The following is a 22,109-nucleotide window of genomic DNA, read 5'->3' as shown; positions in this document are numbered from 1 at the left end:
CCATTTAGGATTCTGAAGAAAAAAAACTGATTTTACCAAATTAATATTTATTAGTTACAAGAAATATTACTAATTTTCATTGTCTACGTTTTCAGATGAGTTCTTTTGAGATTTTCCAAAGTAACTCGAAATTACTTTTCGAACACCGTGACGCTTACTCGGGAACGAACTCTCTCCTTGTTGATTTGGTGACTTTTGCCAGTGTTCGGCAAAACTCTGGCGTCTGAATACTTTTCCTAATGACTGCCATTTTTGTTCGGTTGTTGTTTCCTTTTCTTCAAAATTGTCTTTGCTACCCGAAGCTCGATCTCCCTGAAATATATTGTATTCATCTTTTTGTATATTATAATAATATTTTTTTTACTTTAGTAATTTATTGTTACTCATACTTACATCATTAGACTTACTTGAACGAAGCTGAATTCGAAAAAAGTTAGTAATAGATTTCTTCCAGTTCTTTGGATTTTTATAAGAATTTATTTCTGAAGTACCAATTCCTTCGACTGGCGTTGTACTATTCTTACTGAAATTGTTTTCATCTTTTGATGCAACATCAGATTGCAACTGAGCTCCTTCAGGACATAACATTTTACTTTAAATACTTATAAACTTTATTTAAAACAATTCAAAATTCCTAATTTCTTGATATATTTGTTGTTGTCATTTATTGTGGGCTCAAAATTAAAAAAGGAAGGCTTTTTATTTTTACCTTTCATATTGTTACAGGTTTTATATTAATAAAAAAATAAAATTAAGTGTTATATAAATAAATAATTTTTAAAATATATTTTTAAATACATATTTATTAACTTAATATATTTTAATTATCCAAGCAAAAAAAGAAATAAAAATACACTTTAATTTTTTTGGCAAAAAGCGTTTATTTTAGCTACGGTATCTACGATATTTATAAAGACATTATCAAAATGTCACTGGAAATATTGTAAACTAGTGGGCGCGCGCAGCATCGCTTGCTTATTTGGACCCTTAGCGGTGAATTCTAATAAACCATGAAACATGAACGAAAATTTTTAAGAATCTCAATTTCAAATTTTATAAAAATCGGTGGCGATTTAAAGATTTTTCCATACAAACTTTCAACCCCTTTAGGGTTAAAACTTATCAAAATCCCTTCTTAGAGGATGTCCAGATTACAGAAGTAAACATCTGTCCAAATTTAACGTTTCTACGCACAGCGGTTACGGCTGTGCGTGCGTCTTACCTCAGTCAGTGAGGACAAGCCCTTTTATATAATTATACAGATATTGACAGGACAGGTGGCGCCATTTTTTATTATATTGTTTATTATTTTGCCCCCAATTTAAAATGACAGCCATAACTACAGTAACTAACCAAGTAAGTTCATAATATATTATTACTTAAATAATTATGAAAAAATATTAATTTGTGTTACTTTTTCCTTATTCAGACTGTTGCTGAATGGGTAAAATTGTTTCCACGGCAAGTTACCGAATGTTACACAAGTTCTGTTACATTCATGAAACAACTGACGACTGTGGCAATAAGTACAATAACTTATTTGAAAAATGTCCTTCCCCAAGATAGTTATATGGTGGAAACTTTCGCGGGTGCGAAGCTTCGAATTCTCAAAAAAAAATGTCATGATGATGTAGCTCAATTCTTATCTACGGCTTTGATACAAGCTTTTGAGGCGTTCGATAAAAAATATGTAAGTTAATTGCAATTATTTTATTGAATGTTTTAGTATGTATTCATAGTGAAAATTAATACAACTTAAATTATACGAACAACATGATACACTATCAAATAAAAAAATCAGCTTCACGCTGTATCCCGCACACAGCAGGGTAGGCAGAGGGAACCTAGTGTTAGGCACTCCGTTCCCCACTTTCTGCCGAATTTTGGAGGCATTGCGTGTTGAGTGGCAGAACTCGACGCCGCTCTTTGCCTCGACACCAGAGCGAAGGAATGGAAATATAAACGTAAATAAATATTTCATTCGAGTCGAGTGGGGATCGAATCCACAACTGTCGCGTTACAGTCACACCCCTGTGCCGCTGCACCACGACGGCCTCGTCACTATCAATTTTTTATTTTTAAACAATTCAAGCAAGCTTAATAACATTTTAGCCAATACTTATTAATGAAATTTTTTTTCGATTACATTCTAGAGAATTGTTTTGTATTTTATATTGATTTTAGCTACATCAATTAGCACTTTGCTTTTACGAAGAAGAGTGTGAAATCGAAAATTTGATTGAATATTACATTTTCGAATATTCTTACAAAGACGATAGGGTGACGATGAATGTTCATTCGAAAAGTCGTAACCATGTTACACATGGTATGAAATATTCTTTTGAAAATATTAGAGAACAGACAATAAATTTAGTGCGGGCGTGTATTGTTTTAATGGAAAGTTGCCCGAATGAACTGCCTTCCTCTTACGATGTCAGTATTCGGCTTTATTATAATGAAAGTAAGCCTTAGTATTAATTTTCCATGTTCAAAATGTTTTTATGTGTTTTTACTACGGTTTATATTTAACATGACATATATTATATACTATACTAGGTATACCAGACTGGGCGCAGGGACACAAGCGTGCGATTGTAAAGTCTTAGGTTGTGAGTTCGATTCTCACTCAAGGAAATGAAATCTTATATTCTTAATATTTCGTTTCTTTTTCGTTTAAGTTCCGCCACTCAACTCGCAAGAGTTTTAGAATTCGACGGAAAGTAGGGAACGGCAGTGTATGTGAAAGGAGTGTCTTAACACTAAACACTAGGTTCTGTCTTCCTGTCATGTACAGTGTGAAGTTAAAAAAGAAAAGTTTTTTTATGAGTCACTAAGCGAGCTGTAAGTAAGTATATTTTACCAATAGAAATAATATATCAATCCTCACTCTAAACCAGAGTTTTCCAAAGTTTTTATAGACCATTTTCAAAATTTTGCTTGCTGCAGTAGGTACCTCTGCAGTTACATTTCTACCATATTCCCAAAACTCCTCAAAAAATGTGAAAATTAGATCTTATTATACCATGTCAATTCCAATACCGCGACTGAAATATTTTCGAAGAAAAAGAAGTGAAAATTGATTTGTTAATTATTGAATTTAAGTGGTGACGCTCCAGCCATCATTTTAGTTCTTCGCTATCGAGAGCAGTTCGTGGACGGATTTAAACTTTCTTTCTTTTTTATGAAGCCAACGTAAACCTTGGGGGTTCATCCATCATGGTCCACTTTGGGAACTAATATTAAATCTTCATCAATCCTGACTCTAAATCTCTCTTTGAATGAATCCACAACTCTTAAAAATTCACGACTCCTTTACATTACACTTTTTATTTTGATTGTAATTTTGTTGTTTTATATTGTACTAGTGGACGCGCGCAGCTTCGCCGGCTAAATTGCACCCTTAGGGGTGAATTCTAATAAACTATGAAACACGTGTTTAATGAAATATTTTTAAGTGTAAATTTCAAATTTTATAAAAATTGACGGCGATTTAAAGATTTTTCCATACAAATTCATCCCTTTAGGGTAAAATTTTTTCAAAATCCCTTTTAGTGGATGTCCTGATTACAAGAGTAAACATCTGTCCAAATTTCACGTTTTTATCATCAGCAGTTACGATCGTGCGTGCGTCTTACCTCAGTCAGTGACAACATGTCCTTTAATATATATAAATTCTCCCTCGTGTCCACTGGAATTTCGTTAAAACCTGATTGTTTTCCTCTTTTCACGCCAATGAAACTTTCAGCTGTACATTGTCGCTGAAAGACAACGCACAGCTGGAACTACGGAAGAGTTTTTGATATACATAGATTTAGGAACATCAAAGCTTACTCTTATATTGTAATACTTTGATAAGATGCACCAGCCGACTACCAAGCGCCGGGATACCATAACGCCGGGGAGAATGATCACTTAGTGAATTTATTAGAAGAGAGAATCAAAGTGGGGAGGGTGGAGACGCCATTCCATCAACTGGCCGCTTGGTGCCATGTGAAGGACCATATGGGCGGCTCGAGCCATGAGGCTATTGTTAGTATTAAATTGTGATATTTTTCGTAAAATTTATAGTTTCATACATACTATTTCATAAGTATAAAGGGGGTAGGGAATCGTTTAAGATAGAGATTCCGTTTTCTGCCTTTTTTGTTTTTGTAGAAATTGCGTCATTTTAAGTGTCTTAACACTGCATTTTATCTTATCAAATGATGGACATCATGATACAATTTATCATCACAACAATAAAAAATATAATAAAGCGGTGGTCCAACTCACAACCAGTTTTGACCAGATCACTCTGTCTGTCTGTGTGTCTGTTAAGACCCTTTATCTCAGGAACGTTTGGAGATATCGGGTTGCACTTCAAACGATATACTCAGATCTACGGCCCCATGTTTTCCTGATAAAACATAATATATCTATATTCACTTAATATAAGACATGGCCGTTTATATCACAAAAAAAAACATATTTCGACACTATGAAAAGAATTAAAATTCATAGGGTACTTTCGGTTGACCTACAATTAATAAATTTGGTAACTAGCATCTACAGGTAGTACTAGTTAATAAAAAAATCTGAAAACTATACAGTTGTGGCTAAATCCTAAAAAATAAACAACAAAAAAACGCGTATTTCGACACTATAAAGGGAATCAAAATTAATAGGGTGCTTTCAGTGGACCTAGAATTATGAAATGTGGCAGCTAGCTGCCATATTTATATAAATACACGTAATACTACCTGTAGTTATTAGTATTAATTCAGAAAACATCAGAAAACTATACATTTGTGGTTAAATCTTAAAAAATTATAGGCTTAAATAGCAAAAAATGGGTATTTCGACCACTGTAAAGGTGATCAAAATTAATAGGGTGCTTCTTAGATTTACTTTCTTAGGTTTACTTAGATTTATGAAATTTGGCAGCTAGCATCTACAGGTACAAATCAAAAAATTATACGTTTGTGAAAATCCTAAAAATAATAACCTTAAAGCCGCTCTTTCAAGTCAGGTATCAGATGAAAGGGCTCTGGCTAAGCTAAGCTTGAATTTCAGAAGAAGCTCGAAACTCACAATTATTGTACGGAACCCTCGATGAGCGAGCCCGACTCGCTGTTGTCCGGTTTTTTATATTATATTCATAATTTATTTTTCAGCCATCCCAAAACGTACCAATTCTTTCAAATGAAGTGGAATTATCTGGTAAGTATGAAGAAAATACCTAGCTTAAATAAAAATTTAATATAGATAGATATTAGAAAAAGTAATTTCATAATAACCAGTGATTATATAAAAAATACTATTATATTATTAATTACCAATGCGCTATCATTGTAAAGTCGTTTCCGATAGTCCACAATCTTTCTCGCTCTGACTCTGGTATTAGGACTAAGCGTGGCGTCAGTTCCGCCATTCAACTCCGCCTAAACTGCTATGCGGGAAAAAGCGTAAAGGTGTCTTTTTTAAATTAGCTATTTACATTCATATAAAAATTGGATCGAAATGTACTTTATATATTGTAGGGCCTTACGCTGACGTAAAGGATGGCAGCCGAGTAGTATGTCCGTGCAATAAAACTGACTTCGAGCAAGATGGAATGCTTACTTGCCAGTGAGTATTTTCTAAAGCAATACTATTTATATGTACACTAGCGTACTTTATTTAAAATTTAGGCTAAATTTGATACTACTTGTGGCGCAGTGGCACAAAGTATGATTGTAAGCGCGTTATTATGGATTAAGCTCGAGATACAGCGTACACCAGATTTTTTTACGTTACATACATAGTTTTAAATACTGAAGGTACGGGTCCGTATCCTGATTTACTCAAGTTACTAAATCATTACATTCAAGTTATAAATCGTGTTCACTTTAGGTATTGTAACACGCAACAACACGCAGCGTGTTTCGGGAAGTTGCGTGTCACTCCCGACATGCAGCATTGTTGCACGGCGTGCTATGACGGCGACCGAGCGCGCGAGCCGACCGACTTCAGGCTTGCGGCACTGGAGGGCAGGAAGAGACAGGTTTCTATTGGTTCTTTTTGTGACTATAAATTGAATTAAAGAATTAAAAAACCTCCGACACAAAAAATCTCTAAAAAGTAAGGAAAAGACCAGAAACGTCAAATGTGTAACATCCCTTTGTATACGTTGGGGGTTAAATTGTTGTTTTTAAGCGATCTTAATTAATTAGAAGATTTTTTTATTAAAATAAGAAATTTTCTATTGGACACCTTTTTGGTGCAGTAGAATAACCGCTAACTTTAATTGTAACTAACCTAGTCTGTAAGAAATATTATTTACTAACCATAATGAGTCTCTGGTCACTTAAATAAATGAAGTATATTATTATTATTTTTATTATTTAAGCGCGATCGTTGTAGGTTCAATACACACTCAGGAAAATTAATATACTGAAAATATTTTTATTTACCCTCTCTCGTAAGAAAACTGGAGCCTTTTCCACTAATATTACCGTACTTTGCATCTTTGATAAAAATATTAAGTATTTAATTTCCTCCTAGTGAAAATCGAAATGACAAACGTCGCATTTAGAGTCGCCCGCGTGTGCCCCTGCGGCATGCAGGCCTCAATATTAATAATAATTAATATTACTACAATATATTATAATATCCACAGACTCTTACAATATTTCGCCGGGCATTACATTTTTGTTCGCAAATGCCTCTATTGTGTGTGAAGGATTTCATGAAAAAATTTTGTATGACACAGTCGAATGCGACCAAAGTGGTAAATATTTTGTATTCAGAAGGCATTTTGAAGATAAATCCGCAGTTGGAGTGAGTATGATTGGAATCATTTATTTTTGTCAATAATTTTATTTATTATCTATAATGACCTTTTATAGATAATAAATAAAATTATAATTGTTTTATACAAATATATATTGTTTTTTTTTTTAAGTTATTTCCTGGAAACTAATTTGTGTTTCTAACTCATTAAGTGACTTTGCTTGTTAGGTAATAGTTTTGCCTAGCTTGTTTACAGTACAGTACAAAGTAAATGCTACAGTAAAAAATATAATAAAGAAAATGTAAGAATCGAATAATTTCTATTTCAGTCCAACTCCCCAAAAAGTTATTATTGAAAAACTAAAGAAAATGCAGGTAAATTATTTTCATACTGAAGAAGATAATATCGTCAACTGTCTTCTAGCGGAAACATTTTCTCAAGACGGTCCTAATGATGTAATAAGTTCCCTAGAAAGGGCAAGTTTAAATTCGAACGGTGGCAGCACTGAAACGAACGACCGAATTTTAAGAGAACGTTCAGGTAATTTGACAGAATTGAAAAGCACTGAAACGAACACTCGGGCTATAAAAGAACGTTTAAATAATTTGAGAGGTGGCAACACTGACGACTTAACGGATTTAAATTACTTGACATTACAAGAGTACCGCGCGGCGTTGCCTGCAGATAATATAAGCGAGCCAGACGTGGCGCCGGCAGCGAGCAGACGCGCCAAACGGAAATTTGATTGTGAATATAATAAACCTGACTCTATTAGAGTCGGTGTTAGGTCGAAACGCGTGAGAGGTTTATATGATTAGATTGTTGTTAAAAAAATATTCATTTCATTTATGTTTTAAAATTAGTTTTTTTTTCGTTAAAAATATTATTTTTTCTTTCCTTTTCTAATTTAAATTAAATACATAACAATTAATAAACTTATTACTGTTTCTTTTTCGCTTTAAATTAGAAGTGTATTTTTGTTTTGTTAAAAACTACTATTAATGGATTTTACTTAATTTTTACTTAATTATTCAATTTGTAAGCAAAATAAAACTTGATTATCTCTTCACAGTATTTTATTAAATCGGATAAAAATACATAATTTTTATTCTTTCAGTTTCATCTTTAAAATTTGTTGTTTTAAAGTTTCATCTTTTAACTTTGCTTTTATTTTATAAAGTAACAATAATATTATGTTAATGCTCTTACAACTATTTACTTTTAATTTAACTTTATGCATTCCACCAATAACAACAGATAAGAAACAAAATTATTACATTTAATGAGAAAAACAATTCCTTATAGAAACACTGCCGCGGGTAGGCCATTCCACAGTTCGGTGGCGTGAGAGGAAATTTCTACGAAACCGCACAGTAGTGGAGTACCACGTATTCAGGTGGTGTGGATGATATTTAAATTTGTGACGTGCTGTGCGGTTAGAAAATTCGGCGGCAGGTAACAGGTCAAACAGTTCTTCAGAACACTCACTATGATAAATGCGATAGAGAACGCACAGCGAGGAGACATCTCTAAGCAGAGCCAAAGTGTCAAGCCTTTCACAGCTCATTGCGTCCTAATGATTCGAACGGCTCTACGTTGTATGCGATCAAATGGGTCCAGCTGATACTGTGGTGCACCAGCCCAGAGATGAGAACAGTACTCCATATAAGGGCTGGGCACAGTGGCACAAGCGTGCCACTAAGTAAGTATGATTGGTTGTTTGTTCGATTCCCACTAGAAGAAATGATATAATTAACATTTTTTTTGTTTTCTCGTTCTGATAACGAGGCAGGCGCAACGTTGGGTTCTGCCACTTAACACGTAATGTCTCTTGAATTCGGCGGTAAGTGAGGAACGAAACTGTCCTAATGGGAATGGAGTGTCTTAACACTAGGTTCTCTGTGCCTACACTGCTACATGCGAGACACAGCGAGAAGCTAAAAAAAATAATTAAAAAATTAAAATGTTGAGTTAGCATTAAGCATATTGACAGTAAAAATATTTTAAATTTTTTCTTAATATATTTAAACATGAAAATAAAATTAGTTAAAAATTCCTATAAAAGGTACTTTTTAAATCTTATATTTTGTTCTAAATTTTGTTAAATATTCTTCAATGTACCTACTAAAATTGTATACATTTTTAATAGGGTAAACAGTTTCATCTTTTAGACTTATAGTAGGTATCCAAAATTATTACCTAAAAACCAACCAAAAAAATTATTACGGAAAATCATGTTTTTTTCTTATGAAGTTAATTAAAAGTTAATTTAGCAGGTTACTCGTTCATCAAAGTTTTCATTTTCATAGTCTCCAAAATTGGTAATCACATGTCCCCAAAACCGGGGATCTCCCTTTGGATCTACAGGCCTGTTGTTTGGAGGTATGGCCGTTTTGTTTATTTTCTCCAGTTCTTCAAGCATTTGTTCTAGAATTTCTGGTTCACTGTAAAAAGAGGTGGTATTATTTATGCCGTTGAGATCCGCCTCACAGGCAATGATTGAAATATCTTGATAAATCCTCTGCTATTATATATATTGAATAAAGAGCGAAACTGAGAAAATTCTAAATGAAAACTGTCTTATTCCAGATAGATATAAGTTGAATTGGTATTTGGGGAATGAGATATGTTTAAGACAATCGTGGCGCAGTTCGCGATAATAGAGTGGTCGAACCCCATTCGTGAAATAAAATATTTTAATTTTCTTTTTCACGAGACGTGGCTATTCACTCAGCACTTAATGTCGCAGTTCGTCACTCATGACTCAACACGAATATCTTCAGAAATCGATGGAAAGTGGAAAACGGAAGTATTTAAATAAGAACGGAGCGTATAAATACTAGGTTCCCAAGTTCCCACTGCCTATCCATTATAACTTTTTGTGTTCTATTAAAATTAGACTTCGACTTCGAACAAACAGCGATAAGTTACAATTCTATTATATTTATAGTTAATAACTTACCTGTCTGCGAGATTTGTAGTCTCACACGGATCATCTTCAATGTTGAACAAGCATGGCGCTTTCAGTGGGTTGCAGGCTATTTTGCTAAATATATCGCATTTTAATGTCGTTTTTTCTCTGAAAAAGTTATTTTAAAAAGTATTTTTTTTAGTGTTGTTATACATAGAAAATAATTAGTTAATAATTCCAAAAAAAATCTTCGCTTTGGAATCGAGGCAAAAGCGCGGCGTTGATTTCCGCCACCTCAGCACGCTATGCCTCCAGAATTTGACGGAAAGTGGGGAACGGAGTGTCTTAACCACTATGTTCTCTCTACCTACTCTTCTGTGTGCGCAGCAAGGTAGGCGTGAAACTAACGATTCAAAAAAAAAAACCATTTACAATAAGAAAAACAATATTCCTTCAATCAAAAATTATTAAATAGGTAACTAAAACACTTTTAAGCATTTTATGTTATTTATCTTTATATATCAATCATTATAACAAAGTACAAAATAGATAATCAAGAATACAAAATTCTTAAAACACACAGAGAAAACACTCAATATTCAAAGAAAAAAAAACCATTTTTTCTAGCCTTACGCTTTTTCTCCGATATAGCAGGGTAACTTGGGAATCTAGTGTAAATACACTTCGTTCCCATCAAGTTATTCAAGGTATTCAGCGTTGAGTGGCGAAACCCAACGCCGCGCTTTGCTTTGTTACCAGAGCGAAGAAATGAAAAAACGTAATATTTAATTTCCTCGAGTGGGAATCGAGCCGCTTGTGCCCCTGCGTCGAGACTCTCTTTTTGCCAATTATAGGTAGGTATAACTAGCGGACCCGGACGCGGCTACGCCTGCTTGAAATATAAGAATATAACTTCTATAGAAATATAATTTCAATCTAGGTGAAATGCTAAAAGTGACTATTATATTTATTTTCATTAGGATGAATATCAAAGTGACGCGGTAACGCGGTCGCGTAGCGACGACGGTTGTTATTAACATGGCAGAATAAAATGCATGTCGAATTAGAAAGTATTTTAATTTATTAGTATATATGTGTAATGTAATATTATATAGCCTATAGCACTTCTGAAGAATGCAGCTTTCATACAAAACAAAAACAAAGTAAATCGATCCAGTAGATCCAGAGATCTTAGCGTTCAAACAAACAAACAAACTCTTCCGCTTTATTATATTAGTATAGATAGGTACAATACATATACAAAATTACCTAAGTTCAAAAATCTTTTCCCTATTCGGCATTAAATCCATTTCTCCCAAAGCAAGCCCAGCTGGACTTGTAATAACTCTGTTCACGTCATAATGGCCGTCTCTAGCGGCCGGTCCGTACCAAAAGTCCCAAGCACCGTCGTAATTTGTTCCTATAATTATTTTAAATAAAACAGTTTTACACTCTTCTCAAAATAGCATTGTAGGTATAGACGATCTAATGTACAATACACATTGCCTGTTGAATGGCGGGGCTCGCGACCGCGCTGTTAACAGTGTAGAGAAATGAAAAAATATATACAGGTGTCCAGTAAATATTTTTTTAATAATCATAATATGATTATTAATTATACATTTTCCGTATATTTCTTTTATATTATCAAAAAAAAAATGTTATACCTTTATGTAATTTCCATTTGCCAACTGTAATGGCGGCAGATCCATATTCATCGTCAATATTGTGAAGGATAGTAATTCTTTCTGATTTTAAGTCTTCCGATAGAGCACTCCATTGGTCTATACCATCTATGTTGTTTAATGTACTGAAAATAATAACATACTTAGGGTACAACGGGACTCTATTAAAATGTCCATCCGTCTGTCTTTTGTCCGTCGCCAGGCTGTATCTTAGGAACCGTGTTAGTTAGACAGTCAAAATTTTCACAGATGATGTATTTCTGTTGCCGCTCTAGCAACGGTAAGCCAAAACAGACAGAAACGAAGAAAGTGTTTATTTTTAACTTTTTTTGGAAAACGAATAAAAATTTAGCTTTTTTTCTAGTATTTTTTTTTTTAAAGTGTAGAATATTTTTTTAGGAATGTTTAAATACCTACCAACAAGTTATTCATAAAAATAACTACCAATTTTAAATATTATACCTGATATTCATACCAGCTGCACTCAATAACGTCGGTAACCAATCTACGAGATGAAATCTTTGTTTGGCGATACGTGATTTCTTCTGAATTAACGGACTCCATAAGAGTCCTGCACCTCTAACACCTCCCTCCCATAATGTGTTCTTTACCTAGAATAGTTTAAATTTTTTTCGTTATTCACCAAAATAAGGAAAATTCATTGAAAAAATTGGAATCGTTACTCTTGAAATCCTATAGATCTAGCAGCGCTGGTAAAAACACTAACTAACTTAAATCAATCTTGTGAGATATTTAACTTTAAATACCTATTCGACGTTAGGCAATGATGACACGACAATGACAGCTTTAAGAGACATTAATTGAAATTACCCTACAACATATATTAGGTACTTACACTATATTTTAGAGTGACAAGCGTGCGACAATAAATACGTCGCTTGTGGGTTCGATTGTTACTCGGGGAAATGAAATATTTAATATTTTCTCACTATGGTAATGAGGCAAAGCGCCGTGTTGAGTTCCGCTACTTAACCGAAAAGGAATGTGTTAACGAGATTCCCAGGTTCCCTTTGTGTCCTACACAGCTGTGCAAAACTATTTATGTAAAATTATATTACTTACCCCTCTCAAAGGATAGTTAGAAGCTCTATTATCGTTAAAACCTTCTGGCGGTCCGCCGTTGTCCGTGGTGAATATTATTATACTGTTTTCTAACAGATTTTTAGAGTTTAACGCTGCTACGACTTGGCCCACTGATTCATCCAATTTAGCTAGTACGCCTGAAATATGATGAAGAAATATAATAACCTCGACTCGTAGTTCTCTTATAATGTTAGTGTTGTGTTGCCTATTTTGAAAAAGAAAAAAAACCCATTTATGTGCAAGTCGGACTCCCCCACGATTGTAGGTCACTGGGAATTACAGCTAAAAAAATTTGAAAAACTAAAGTTTGCAGATGTGCATACGTCCGTAGGCGCTTTTTAATAAACCATTTAGTTTCATTATTATTAATTATTATTCATTAATATTAACCCCGTGGACGCACATAGATAAGAAAAACAATCAAAACAATGATAATAGCGGACTTAAAAGTTAATGTCTCACATATTAATCGCGTTTAATACCAATATTTGTGGTTGAAGAGTTTATTTGGTTCTCAACAAATTACATATCACTTAATTAGTATACAGTTACCTTACCTTAAGATACATATTAATCATTGGGAGCGTTGACATCAAGCAACACATAATTTATAAATAACAAGAAGAAAATAATATTAAGCTTTAATTTAAAACATAATAAAGAATATAAAATATTTAATAATTAAATCCGCCTGTGTCCCGCACACAGGAGGGTAGGTATACGTGTTGAGAGACCCCAAAGCGAAGAAATGAAAATATAACGTTGAAAATAAACGTGTACAACGTTAAAATGTTATTTTTTCAGCTTCTTGCTTTATCCCGCACGTTGAAAATCAAAATTTTGAAAATCAAAGACCTTATCACATACACCGTGATTACAATTAGAATCTGTACAACTGCGTCACGATCGCTTATATTATTTGGCAGCTAAATTGTACGATTACGCCAAGGACTCCGTGGCGCAACGGTAGCGCGTCTGACTCCAGATCAGAAGGTTGCGTGTTCAAATCACGTCGGGGTCAGTTCAACTTTTATCTTTTGTTTTAAAATATATATTTTTTGTATTTTTTTTATTCTGATATATGCTAGTTGTATTAAAAATATAAGCACTGTCGCGCAAATTATATTTTTTAATAAATTGTCAGATTACTATGTATTTGACTCTTTCAGCTTAAAGGACACTAAATAGTTTTCCATGACAGTCCATGCATGTTGTTTGACTTTTATTGTGCCTGGGAAAAAATAATTCCTCATAATGAAGTTCTATATCCGCACATTGTAAGGGTAAGCAGAGTGACCTAGAGTTAAGATTAAGACACTCTGTTGCCATGAACACACTTCCTTTAACGACTTTTTTTTAGAGTTGCGTTTTTTTTAGAGTTTTTAGAGTTGCGTTATCGCACGCTTGTGCCCCTGCGCCAAGCCTCAAAGAAATTTAATAATTACTTAGTTAGTCTTTGATCTATTTTTTTATTATAATAACGACGTTGACAAGTGTCAGAGTTTAAATATTAAAAGTTGAAAACGTACCTGCAAATTTCTGTCGTTGATAATCTTCAATATGGGAAAAGTTGGCTATAACGTCGTCCGGCGCGCGTATGGGCTCATTGGGGTTCCCCGTGTGCACCGCTGAGTGCGAGACCATTAGGAATAAAGGATTTGCGTTGTTATGATTGTGTATTATCTACAATTTTACATTTTTTTATTAAATATTTAAACGTTCAGTAGTTCACTGCGGCATGGGGCAAAATCGGCCTCAAATAGAAACCCGCCGGTGCGAGTTATGTTAATGTAATGCATGAAATATGAGGCCAAATAGGGATCATGCGCAAAAAAAAATATTCAAAAGAAGAAAAATATTTTTTATCAAAGTATGTATCAAAGATTAAGAACCTAAGTAGAGAAATGGTAATAAAAAATATTTGTGGATTAAAGGCATACCTTGACAGCTTCTTCGGTATAAATATCTGTTGCGTATTTCCCAAACAAATCGTGAGCCACTGACATATCTGTAATTAGCATAATTTATTACGATACAGTTCATACAGTATAAGATATCAATAAAATAATAGCGCTTTCCAGCACAGCAATTGGCGTAACACAACGCCATTTTTATTAATTATGAAAAAATGTCATTTTTAATGCATTTAGTTTTTGATTATAATTCTAATTTTAATATGTGTATAGTAGAGGCCAGTGGAGGCCAGTCGTGGCTGCGTGAGGCAGGGAGACAAGCATGTTTGTAAACGAGACAGGTTGTAGGTTCAATTCCTACTTGAGAAACTGAAATATTTAATATGAGAATTTGATTTCTGGTACTCAACAATGCTCAATGACGCAATGTCTCGGGGAAAAGCGAGGAACGGAAGTATCTTTATAAGAGCGGAATGTCATAACGCCAGAATTTCTAGGTACCCAGGTTCCCCCTGCCTAATCTGCTGTATGTGAGTTACAGCGTGAAGCTAAAGAAAATGTATAAAATATATGCTAATAAAATGGCCTAAGTAAAAAAAGTTAAAGTTTTTGTCACTAGAGTTTTTGCCTCATAAAATGAATAAATAAAACTCACTTCTCCTAAAGTCAAATCCCCAGTATGATTTTTCCATATTAGTATGATCGTACATATCTATCTTCCCTGCCCAAAAACCTAAATGACTGTCGAAACTAAAATACATAAGAAAAGATTATTATTATTATGAGGCCGGTGTTATACATTAACATTAACTAGCATTTTAGCTCAAGTAACGTGCGAGGGTATAGAGTTCCACCACTCAACAAGTAATGCATCAAGAACTAGGTGGAAATTAGGTTCCCAGGGTCCATATGCCTACACTGTTAAATATATATTAAAAAATTAATGAAAAGATTCAGAATTCAGCACTTTTTAAAGGAAAGGTAGCATATGTCTGACTGAAATGAGAGTTAAACCTGGCCCAAGTTCCATTCAAGGAATATTTATATTTGTAATGTATATCTCCGTGACGCAGTGGAACAGTTTGGTGAAAATCATTAAATTTAGTATGTATTGGCTATTCAGTACCCACATATGCAATGCATTTTACATAATGTGGGTAGGCAGAAGAACCTAGTATTAAAGTACTCTGGTTCTTTTAAGACACTTTCTGCAGAACTCAAAGCGGCGTTTTACCTTGTTACCGGAGGAAGGAAATGAACATATCTCTGGACCACGACTGGCCTATCTTTGCTTAATTTAGAAAAATGCACGCTAATAGCATAATTACAAATTTACATACAACAAACATACCCTCTAAACAAAGGTAAATATTGCCTCTTATATGAGCCTAAATGCCATTTACCCACTAAGTGCGTTTTATAATGTAACTCCTTCAAATACTGCGGAAGTATTTTCTCAGATAAAGGCAAGCCGCGCGGTTCTGCGCCAAATATCACTGTGTGTTGCATACCTGAGTAAAATTAACACAAAAAAGTTTAAAACAAAATTGTTACTTTAAGAAATTAAAAACTCGTTTCGGATTCTATCAGCTACATCTCACTGTTATGCCACAATAAGGAGAAATGAATATAGTTAAATTTGACTGCCCAAATTTTATGGTTTTACTAATAGACATCCCAGGAATTCATTACCACTTGTTATCTCCATCGACAGACCAGGTCAATGGTCAGGACCATCTGACTAACGAGCTGGTAGTATAATTGCCAATGATAAAAAAATATTATGACGTAAAAGTACCATAAATATATGAACTTAAAAGGAGCTTAAAACCACATTCGGGTGTATGTTTCTTAATAGATATATATTATTTTTTGCTCGCTTTACAGTTAAGACAAACTGCAGCGTTGGGTAACAAGCCAACTAAAACGCTATGTCTCAAAAATTGTTGCAACGTACAAAACGATGTAACCTTAAAATTATAAGATATAAACTAATTCTATACACTGAATTTACTTTAATGTACAATTTCATAAATGGCAACATCATATCAAAATAAAACAAAACAAACCAGTATGTATCGGATACTTGGCCGTCATGAGCGCGGCTCGCGACGGCGTACATATCGGGGTCACGTAGTAGTTGTGTAACATAACGCCGGAGTACGCGAGCGCGTCGATGTTAGGCGTTGGTACTTGGTTCATACCGTGGAAGCCTACATCGTTCCAACCCTGGATAGTAATTAAAAACTATTAGTAGGGGAGAGCAGTGGGAGAGCGGGGTGACAAATTCCGATTTTGGATTAACCTCCAAGATTAATACTAGCATAAGTACTGCATCATCTGCGTACAGCAGGCAGTTCACATTCAAGTCACCTACTTTCACTCTAATATCATTTTGTTATTGGATTAAATGTTACTTGTATCTCTTTTCTTACGGCGCACTATGGACAATGGTAGAACAACAGCAGATCAAAAGTCATTTTTTCAAAGTCGTCCCTGACGCACTATTTTTTTTTTAATTAATAGTATAATAGTGGAACTTTAATGTTATGTATTATTTTTTCGTGAATTACATTTGGAATATATATTTATTCATCGTGAAAAATTGTCATTCGTGAGAATGTCTATTTCAGGTTGTTTACTTTGATACTTTAAACATAATTTCCTTAAAAAAATGTGCAAATAGGTATAAAGTGTTATATATTTTTGAAGAGCCCATAGTATGTAGATTTTAAAACAACTATTATATTGTAGATATCGTGACTATATTTTAATAAAAAATATTAACAATAAGTGAAGAGAAAAAAGGTACGTGTTTAAAGTTCATCGAGACTTTTAACAGTTACCGACGTCTCCCGACGCGTTATATTTGATATTGTTTTATAGTCCAGATATTCATAAATAACATTTATCAAAAATCAGCTGCAGAGACCTGCAGACTGAGAAGTTATCACGAAAACTATGATATAAGTCAGGGGACACGAAAACTCTATCTATTGTAGTTTCTAATGTTTTACTATTTAATTGATTAGATTGCGGTAAATTTCCATTAAATTATTGTTATTTATTGATAAAAGGACGTTTTATCTTCATTTTGCACGCATTTTGCACGATCATTTATTCACACTACCCTCATTTATGAAATTATATGAAGAGTGAATTAATTTAAAAAACCTATTACAAATTAGTAATAAAATTACTAACAGACGTTTGATTATTAAGTGTTTTCACTAAATTTCAAAATGACGAATACTTTTAAGTTGAATTGAGTTGAATTATTACTCCCATACATTGAAGGTGCAGGGTTTACGTTCAATAGGAGAAGAATTAGCACCTCTTTAAATTATTTGAGGTTCCTGATAAAGATTTTATTGATTGAAGAATTACTTATAGGTCCCAACTGTTCATCCTAATAAACTATTGGGCTTGTTAATTTCTTTTCAGATTTATGCAGTCGGGGTGTTTGTTTTTTAATAAATATTTTTTTATTTTTCAAATTTTTGTTAGGATTCATTATGGTAATGATAATCATGATATACCTTTTTAAAATCCTCGTATTGAGCTCTTGAATTTGATACCCATATTGTGGTATTCGAAACCAAAAATTTTTTTTCACTAAGTCCAATGGCGTCCCACAGCCACCATGATTATTATTTTTCGTCACCTACCTAAGACTACTTGGGCTGCTAAAGCGAATATAACGATACCTCAATTATGTAAATCCGTTCAGCGGTTCTGGAGATACAAGGTAATAAAGAATATTGCATACAAACATACGTACATACATACATACAAAATACGCGCGAAAAACATAACTCTTCCTTAGCAGTCTGGAATAATAATAAACTAATTTAATAATACATTTTTACTATTATTCCTTTAATTTTTACTATTATTTACTGAAAACTTTTCTTTTCATTATTTTTTTATATATATATTCTCCAATAAAAGTATAATATCTGAACTTCACCTAACGCACTATTTCATACTCTATGCCTGTGCAAAATTTCAATAGTTTATCTTAACAAATAAAAAAGTTATCGATTTTTGATCTGATACAGACCTCGATTTCCCATAGTGCGGCGGCAGAATTGTAGGTATACGTCGTGTTCATTATAACGTTAATAATATATTCTTTTTTATATGCTATTTATAAAGCGAATAGCGTGCAATCTCCAATAATAAAAAGGCTTCAAAAATCACATTGAGTTTACTAGAAGCTAAAAAAAATATTGTACCTACATTTTTTCGTCTCTGAACATTCAGGTCAGTGTTATTTAAACAAAAATGTTGGCTTTTTGCATTTGCGCCGATAGAAAAATATAATGGAGATAATTTTATCGACATTTTATTAATAACTGTTACCTCTAAGCTTAAAAAATCGAGTAGCGAGAGCCTGTGGTTTTCTAATTATAGAACAATGGGGTAAGAGGTGACCAGGTTGAATACTCTACGTACATTCAATATATGTAAAGAATATATAAAGATAAATTAGGTACTCACTTATTGCACTTAGGTACAAAGAAGACAAAAAAAAAGGAAAACACAGTATATTATTAATTTCAAAAACATATTAGTGATTTTGACCGAGTATATGAGATGTAAGTAAATATGAGCTAATGCAACGATGCAGTTTTATAAGTCACGCTCATACTGCTTTACATACACATCCTGTCTTTTCATTAATAAATTACATGAAACAAAATATAGGTACTGGCAGCTAGCCCTGACATCACCTAGATATACAACTGTGAGGCCGTCGTGGCGTAGCGGCACAAGGGTGTCACTGTAACGCGACGGTTCTGGGTTATATTTCCATTTCTTCGCTCCAGTGTGGAGGTAAAGCGCGGCGTTGAGTTCTGCCACTCTAGACGCCTCCAGAATTCGACAGAAAGTGGGGAACGGAGTGTCTTAACCAATGGTTCCCTCTGCCTACCCTGCTGTGTGCGGGATACAGCGTGAAGCTGATTTTGATACAACTGTGTCTGTGCCTTTATAAGTACCTATTAGTTTTGTTTTAGCTTCAAATCTATAATCCTCGACGAACTGACTAAGTTGTTGTATTGCTCAGTGACAGTGACGAACGTTTGGTAAATACAGAGAAATTCCCTATTATTTATTTATATTCTTTATTGCACAAAAAAGATAAAAAATGTACAATGGGCGGGCTTAACGCTAACAAGCATTTTCTACCAGCCAATGTGGGAGAACAAAAAGTGTAGGCGTGCAAAAAAAAAAAAATTATCCACTAATTTATTATTTAACTATTCAGTGTCCAGTTATAACTGGAACTTTATATGTCCAGTTTTAACTGGAAGTTTATATGGTTTTTTTAAATATCTAATATTATTTACGTTAGCTATTAAAAGTATTCTTAATAAGCCTTATCTAGCGTAATTAATCTTAGACTTCTAAGATTAATAAATTTAATTATTCTTAAAATTTCAATTATATAACAAACCTGCTGAGCAACAAGCAAGTGCTGATGATATACCTACATTCAAAAGTAAATTAAGGCTTATGCGAGGGAACGTTTAAAAAAATACCTACTAATGTAAATGATGTAACTTATTTAACTACATTAGGGTCATTAATTCAAACTAATTCATATAGTTATACAATACTTGCGACACGCCCGCGGCTTCGTCCGTTTGAACTACACATTTATTTACTCATCTAAATTATATTATCATTTATCATTAAATATATCGTTTTAAAAGTAATATCTACAAATACATTAACAACTAAAGTTTTAATTGAGCCAATTATAAAGCAGTCGTTTGTAGCTATTTTGTCGAGCAAAATACTTTATATTGTCATATTTTTTTATTTATGTACCGAATTAAGTAAAGACAATAAATGTTAAGGGAAAACTGTACTTAAATCGGCTAAGCCGTGTCTGAGTTTATCGTGCACAAAATCACAGAAAAATGATTAGAAATCATTGTTTTGCATCGTATTACATTGATACCATACGGATAATGACGGCCTCAGATTTCATACGGACAGCGAACAGTTACAATTTTATTATATGTATATATCTATTTTTTTTACAATATTTGCATGTATATTTTTCCGAGTTGATTGGACATAGTACGTAAGTGTCTCTTTTCAATGATACTTAACAGGTGGAACGTACACGTATATACAATGTACGTAGGTACACTGTACAACAATAATTATCATAATACAATACATGTCACATACCATAAGATAGGACCTTGTTCAAATTATGAAATATTTAACATTGTAATAAATAATGTAGAAAAATGGTGTGAAATTATTTATTACCTATACTAAATAAGCATTCTTTAAATTTATACGATTAAAAAAAATAATGGTAAAATTTGTTATTGTAAATGTACATAATTATATCACACGTCGCAAGGGCAACTTATCACAGTCATACAACATTTTATTCCCAATTTTCCTCATATTTTTGACCTTACATTTAAATAGGGTCGACGTCGTCGCCGAAAGAATTTTTTGTCAATTGTTTACATTTTGGTTTGCTTGTTTAATTTGCTTAGAAAAAACTATCATAAAGTTCGACCCACCAAAACTAACACTTAAGACTTTAAAATTAACAACGGAGTGACTTATTTATATAATAGGTATATGTGTACTACTCTGCTATTCCTATAATGTATCATAGTATGGAAGATGCTAGTATCAAGACAGCTAATCCTAGCGCTGTTTTATTTTTGTCTTTTTATAGCGCTTTCTCTCCGCACACAGCAGAGTAGGCAGAGGGAACCCGAAAACCTAGTAAATATATAAGTATATACTCTGTTCCCCATTAAGACACTTCCGTTTCCCACTTTCCACCCAATTCTTTAGGCATTGTTTGCTCAGAACAGAGTGGCGGAACTCGACCAGAGTGAGGAAATGTTGAGCGACGAAATGAAAATACCTATTAAATACTTCATTCCCGCCAAGTCCCAGTGGGAATCGAACTTACAACCGTCACGTGTCGCACACATGACAAGTCTTTGAAGTTAGAAATAAATAAAGAAAATTGCAATGCCTTACTGAAAGTGTCCCATTCATCTTATACGACATCTTAAATACCGTTGACGTTTTTAAAAATCGGGTTTTCAAAGTAGGTATCGTTTAACATACGTGTACATGTGCCTAACGGTTTAATTTACATTTTGAAGGGCCTCATACATTTAGAATTAGTAACTATAAATGTTATTATTAATTAATTAGATAATTGTTTTTTTAATATTATGCTTCGATATTTATGCTATCAAATATTATGTGTAAATTATCAAGTGGGAATCGAACCCACAGTCGCGTTTACAGTACCTCGCTTGAACACCTGCACCTGGCCTCTATACTTAAAATAAGTTTAATTAGTTGTATAGTACGACAATTTTCAGGTGTTTTGCTTTTACGCAAATATATGATCAAAATAAATACCAGTACGATTTGAACCCGCAACATTCGCAGTAGCCAAGGATACCTCAACATATTTTAGTTAAATAAAAATAAGGGCACTCACCAGATCATCAGCCACAATTAAAATTATATGTGGCTTATCACATTTGCTTGAGGAAAACAAAAATAATAATAACAATATAAACATAATAGTTCCCAGTATAAAGATAACGTACGGACGGACGGACGCGAGCTGCATTTATGTCAATGTCAGTGCTAAGTGGACTTGCGAGGTAAGCTTCGTTGTCTTGATAACGGTGTGTTGCCAGTTCAGTGGCGGGAAATTCTTTTTTATTTTTTTT

At 33.5% G+C, this 22,109-nt stretch overlaps 3 protein-coding genes and 1 non-coding gene across 8 annotated transcripts; 2 read left to right on the top strand and 2 right to left on the bottom strand.

Moving 5' to 3' along the window:
* Window positions 1-42: 42 nt before the first annotated feature.
* LOC146529786 (uncharacterized) lies at window positions 43-664 on the bottom strand. Its single transcript, XM_085201229.1, has 2 exons — window positions 394-664; window positions 43-312 (listed from the first exon to the last, which is right to left on the bottom strand). Exons 1-2 carry the CDS (start codon window positions 586-588, stop codon window positions 70-72), a joined length of 438 nt encoding a protein of 145 aa, XP_085057355.1. The 5' UTR covers window positions 589-664; the 3' UTR covers window positions 43-69.
* Window positions 665-907: 243 nt separating this feature from the next.
* Window positions 908-7,818, top strand: LOC146529785 (uncharacterized). Of its 3 annotated transcripts, none has more exons than XM_085200062.1 (9): window positions 908-1,356; window positions 1,430-1,690; window positions 2,185-2,326; window positions 3,857-4,029; window positions 5,154-5,199; window positions 5,520-5,607; window positions 5,872-6,022; window positions 6,638-6,798; window positions 7,080-7,818. In XM_085200062.1, the coding sequence occupies exons 1-9, from the start codon at window positions 1,327-1,329 to the stop codon at window positions 7,567-7,569; spliced, it is 1,542 nt and encodes a 513-aa protein (XP_085056188.1). In that variant the 5' UTR covers window positions 908-1,326; the 3' UTR covers window positions 7,570-7,818. The 3 variants fall into 3 exon arrangements, with proteins under 3 accessions (XP_085056188.1, XP_085056187.1, XP_085056189.1); XM_085200061.1 differs by having other exon boundaries at window positions 2,185-2,461; XM_085200063.1 differs by lacking the exons at window positions 2,185-2,326; window positions 3,857-4,029 and having other exon boundaries at window positions 909-1,356.
* Window positions 7,810-22,027, bottom strand: LOC146529783 (arylsulfatase B). Of its 3 annotated transcripts, XR_014878887.1 has the most exons (13): window positions 21,872-22,027; window positions 16,434-16,593; window positions 15,716-15,875; window positions 15,020-15,114; window positions 14,392-14,459; window positions 13,981-14,134; window positions 12,431-12,588; window positions 11,810-11,958; window positions 11,330-11,472; window positions 10,932-11,082; window positions 9,714-9,830; window positions 8,951-9,195; window positions 7,810-8,688 (listed from the first exon to the last, which is right to left on the bottom strand). XR_014878887.1 is itself a non-coding variant. In XM_085200064.1 (12 exons), exons 1-12 carry the CDS (start codon window positions 22,004-22,006, stop codon window positions 9,021-9,023), a joined length of 1,665 nt encoding a protein of 554 aa, XP_085056190.1. In that variant the 5' UTR covers window positions 22,007-22,027; the 3' UTR covers window positions 7,810-9,020. The 3 variants fall into 3 exon arrangements, 2 of the variants coding, with proteins under 2 accessions (XP_085056190.1, XP_085056191.1); XM_085200064.1 differs by having other exon boundaries at window positions 7,810-9,195; XM_085200065.1 differs by lacking the exons at window positions 15,716-15,875; window positions 16,434-16,593 and having other exon boundaries at window positions 7,810-9,195; window positions 21,872-22,013.
* Window positions 13,401-13,472, top strand: TRNAW-CCA (transfer RNA tryptophan (anticodon CCA)). Its single transcript has one exon. It is a non-coding gene; the product is annotated as a tRNA-Trp (tRNA).
* Window positions 22,028-22,109: the final 82 nt, after the last annotated feature.

This window comes from Heliconius melpomene, chromosome 17 (genome assembly GCF_056956725.1).
Source record: "Heliconius melpomene rosina isolate 202511_hmr_F chromosome 17, ASM5695672v1, whole genome shotgun sequence".
In the NCBI taxonomy this organism is placed as follows: Eukaryota; Metazoa; Arthropoda; class Insecta; order Lepidoptera; family Nymphalidae; genus Heliconius; species Heliconius melpomene.
Note: the sequence above shows the minus strand (reverse complement) of the source record. Positions and strands in the feature narration are given on the sequence as shown.

What these genes read in the sequence shown, in the direction of transcription:
- LOC146529785 (XM_085200061.1), top strand. Translation starts at nt 1,327, where the DNA reads ATGACAGCCATAACTACAGTAACTAACCAA. An exon ending in TCGGCTTTATTATAATGAAA is followed by an intron (nt 2,462 to 3,856) that starts GTAAGCCTTAGT and finishes TACTTTGATAAG; the next exon opens with ATGCACCAGCCGACTACCAA. An exon ending in TGGAGGGCAGGAAGAGACAG is followed by an intron (nt 6,023 to 6,637) that starts GTTTCTATTGGT and finishes TAATATCCACAG; the next exon opens with ACTCTTACAATATTTCGCCG.
- LOC146529786 (XM_085201229.1), bottom strand. Translation starts at nt 588, where the DNA reads ATGTTATGTCCTGAAGGAGCTCAGTTGCAATCTGATGTTGCATCAAAA. An exon ending in GTTCAAGTAAGTCTAATGAT is followed by an intron (nt 313 to 393) that starts GTAAGTATGAGT and finishes AATATATTTCAG; the next exon opens with GGAGATCGAGCTTCGGGTAG.
- LOC146529783 (XM_085200064.1), bottom strand. Translation starts at nt 22,006, where the DNA reads ATGCAGCTCGCGTCCGTCCGTCCGTACGTTATCTTTATACTGGGAACT. An exon ending in GCAGCTGGTATGAATATCAG is followed by an intron (nt 11,473 to 11,809) that starts GTATAATATTTA and finishes TATTATTTTCAG; the next exon opens with TACATTAAACAACATAGATG. An exon ending in CAAATGGAAATTACATAAAG is followed by an intron (nt 11,083 to 11,329) that starts GTATAACATTTT and finishes AAATAATTATAG; the next exon opens with GAACAAATTACGACGGTGCT.